The 3,316-nt window shown below is 46.9% G+C and overlaps 1 protein-coding gene across 1 annotated transcript; it reads left to right on the top strand.

Moving 5' to 3' along the window:
• Positions 1 to 1,421: 1,421 nt before the first annotated feature.
• Positions 1,422 to 2,693, top strand: TEOVI_000714900 (ornithine decarboxylase; the record flags this gene model as incomplete). Its single annotated transcript, XM_067221623.1, has 1 exon — positions 1,422 to 2,693. The coding sequence occupies one exon, from the start codon at positions 1,422 to 1,424 to the stop codon at positions 2,691 to 2,693; it is 1,272 nt and encodes a 423-aa protein (XP_067077724.1).
• Positions 2,694 to 3,316: the final 623 nt, after the last annotated feature.

Genomic DNA, 3,316 nt, shown 5'->3' with positions numbered 1-3,316 from the left:
TGCGTTCTGAATTGCACTTTTCCTGTGCATCCGTTGAGGTCGGCTATTTTCAGGGTTGGTTGGTCGTTTGCAACTTTTGCCATCCGTCGGGTAACAAATTGCCATGTATTTCAGGGAGGTGTGCGAGTCCGAGGATGGTGCGGTGTGTCATGTTGCTGTAGTCCCCCCCCTCCCAAATGCGGAGGAGCTTGTAGCGTGGAATGAGTTTGCTCAATTTACGTGGTAGCCTTGTTTTTGTGTATCCATATGTAGGGGAGGAGCTGTCAGCAACCCTTATGGCCGGAGAGCATACACAGTCAGTACACCGAGGTTGAATGCAGTTGGGGAGCTCTCCGGTTCGATTACAGCGTGGATGCAAGTTGTTGTTTTTGTTCCCGTGCCCCCATAGTCGTGAAGTTGTGTTGCTCAAGCGCGCTGCGACAGAGTAACTGATGAATCTTTTATTGTACTAAACCTATGTAACCGCCCCTCCTCCGCAATACACAAAAAAGAGCCACCTTGCAACTAGCTCCGAAAATCGGACTAGCTTTTTTCAGACGTATGCGTTGCCCCACGCTGATACACGGGTTCCGAATGCGAGCTATGTCAAGCAACCTTTGTTTAAGTTTGTGGTTGCACCTTTGTAATGCGCCATCGTGGCTATGTGGTTATGCGACCACCTCGCCAGCTGTAGGCGTCTCCTCTCCCTCATGACCCAAATTTTTGGGATGGAGCGACGGGACGTTGAGTTTTTTTGTTTGCTTAGAAAACATTACTGTACAGCGCTCCACAGAACTACGCAGTAGCATCTCCCTGTGGCTGAAGATATCAATTTAGCCGTTAGTGTAAGGTTGGAACCTCAGGTGTTTTGTTATCACGTTTCGGTTCCTTGCGCCGAGAATTTCCGCGAGTAGAGGTGCCGGTTGTGAATATTTTGTTGCGTAGTTCTATCTTACTGCCTTATCCACATGCTTTAACAGCAGCACCCTAGTGCAAAGCGAAGTAGGATTTGTGCGCCCCTGAGACAGTGCAGCACGATATGACATTCATTTGTGAAGGTGATGTGGAGGAGAAACCAACAGGTTCCAGTATCGCAACCTCTCATATCGGGTGCCAGCAGTTTTGAAAGAACCACCACTGCTGCTGCCATCGGATGTTGTAGACTTCCTATTTGTAAGTGAAGGTGCGGTTTGTTCGTTTCCCCTACTTTTTTTTTTTTAGAGACCGCGGGGAGGGCTTTCCTTGCTTCCCAGAAATATTATGTTTAAACACGCATGTGCGTCGGTAGCAAGCCTGGTAAAATTTGTCTGTACCATTTCCAATGAAGCGGTAGGGAAAGAGGCGGTACTGGGGAGGGATTAAGCAGTAAGGCAAATATGACCACCAAATCAACCCCCTCTTCTCTCTCTGTGAATTGTCTTGTAGCACAAACGGAGAAATCTATGGACATTGTCGTGAACGATGACTTGAGTTGTCGCTTTCTTGAAGGGTTTAATACGAGGGATGCCCTCTGTAAAAAGATCAGTATGAATACGTGTGACGAAGGTGATCCGTTTTTTGTTGCCGATCTCGGGGACATTGTAAGGAAGCACGAAACATGGAAAAAATGCCTTCCCCGCGTCACGCCGTTTTACGCGGTCAAATGCAACGATGACTGGCGCGTACTTGGAACGCTGGCGGCTCTCGGCACGGGATTTGATTGTGCTAGCAACACTGAGATACAACGTGTGAGAGGCATTGGTGTGCCACCGGAAAAAATAATATATGCGAACCCTTGTAAACAAAATTCACACATACGGTACGCGCGTGATAGCGGCGTTGATGTCATGACATTTGATTGCGTGGATGAACTGGAAAAGGTCGCTAAAACGCATCCAAAGGCAAAGATGGTATTAAGAATTTCTACGGATGATTCGTTGGCTCGATGCCGTCTCAGTGTGAAGTTTGGTGCAAAGGTGGAAGACTGTAGGTTTATCTTGGAGCAGGCAAAGAAACTGAATATCGACGTCACTGGTGTGAGTTTTCACGTGGGAAGCGGATCTACAGATGCCTCTACCTTCGCTCAAGCCATATCTGACTCCCGTTTCGTTTTCGACATGGGTACTGAGCTTGGGTTCAATATGCACATTCTTGATATCGGTGGTGGGTTTCCAGGGACGAGGGATGCACCACTTAAATTTGAAGAGATTGCTGGTGTCATCAACAATGCGCTGGAAAAACATTTTCCACCTGACCTCAAGCTTACCATTGTTGCCGAGCCGGGAAGGTACTACGTTGCTTCAGCTTTCACACTTGCCGTAAATGTTATTGCCAAGAAGGTGACACCAGGGGTTCAGACCGACGTCGGTGCCCATGCTGAATCAAACGCACAGAGTTTTATGTATTATGTGAATGATGGCGTGTATGGTTCATTTAATTGCATCCTGTATGACCACGCAGTCGTCAGGCCTTTGCCCCAGAGGGAGCCAATCCCCAATGAAAAGCTCTATCCCTCAAGTGTATGGGGTCCCACATGTGATGGTCTTGATCAGATAGTTGAACGATACTATCTTCCCGAGATGCAAGTGGGGGAATGGCTGCTCTTTGAGGATATGGGTGCCTACACGGTCGTAGGAACTTCTTCCTTTAATGGATTCCAGAGTCCGACTATTTACTATGTAGTCTCCGGGCTACCAGACCATGTTGTCCGGGAGTTGAAAAGTCAAAAATCATAAATGGAAGCGAAGGTGCATAATACGGGCCCAGCTCGTTGGGTCTCTGAGCAATGAAAGAAGGGGCTTTACCACCAGGTGTTGCTTCCTTTGGTAATATATTTGGTCTGTTCTTGACCCTGCTGTTAGCTTTTTGCCCTTTGTGAGCTTAACGACTCAACTATCAGCGACTACATCTCACAAGTCATATGTCCATGACTCCCCCAAAATAGGCTCCGTGAGGGCCCTGTGACGGGGGTACATTGAAGCCTCTGGAGTTGTTGAGAGACAGAAGACAGTCGTGTGTGTTTGTGTGAGGGAGTGATTAGTGGAAAATTCAATGAACAGAGGAAAATAGGGAGCAAGTTTTTGGTATTGATAGGGATGCTTGTAATGGTAACTTTTTACTTAATTTTTTGAGTTGTACGTGACTGAATGCAGGCAACAGTTTACTGGTAGTTGCGTTTTTCCTTTCAGTTGTGCAGTTGGACATTCAAATGTCGAGCACTTTTCTGTTGTTTGACAACCCATCTTCATTTTCCCTGTGGTGTAGCATATTGCAACTGGCCGCATAGACAAGGTGGGAAAGGTATAGGTCTCAACATCTTTAGTTTAGGCTTCTGCTTATTTGTTATAATTTTGATTAA

The sequence above is a fragment of the Trypanosoma equiperdum genome (genome assembly GCF_001457755.1).
Source record: "Trypanosoma equiperdum strain OVI genome assembly, contig: ctg_1474, whole genome shotgun sequence".
Taxonomy (NCBI): Eukaryota; Euglenozoa; class Kinetoplastea; order Trypanosomatida; family Trypanosomatidae; genus Trypanosoma; species Trypanosoma equiperdum.
This window is presented reverse-complemented; position numbering and strand designations above follow the sequence as displayed.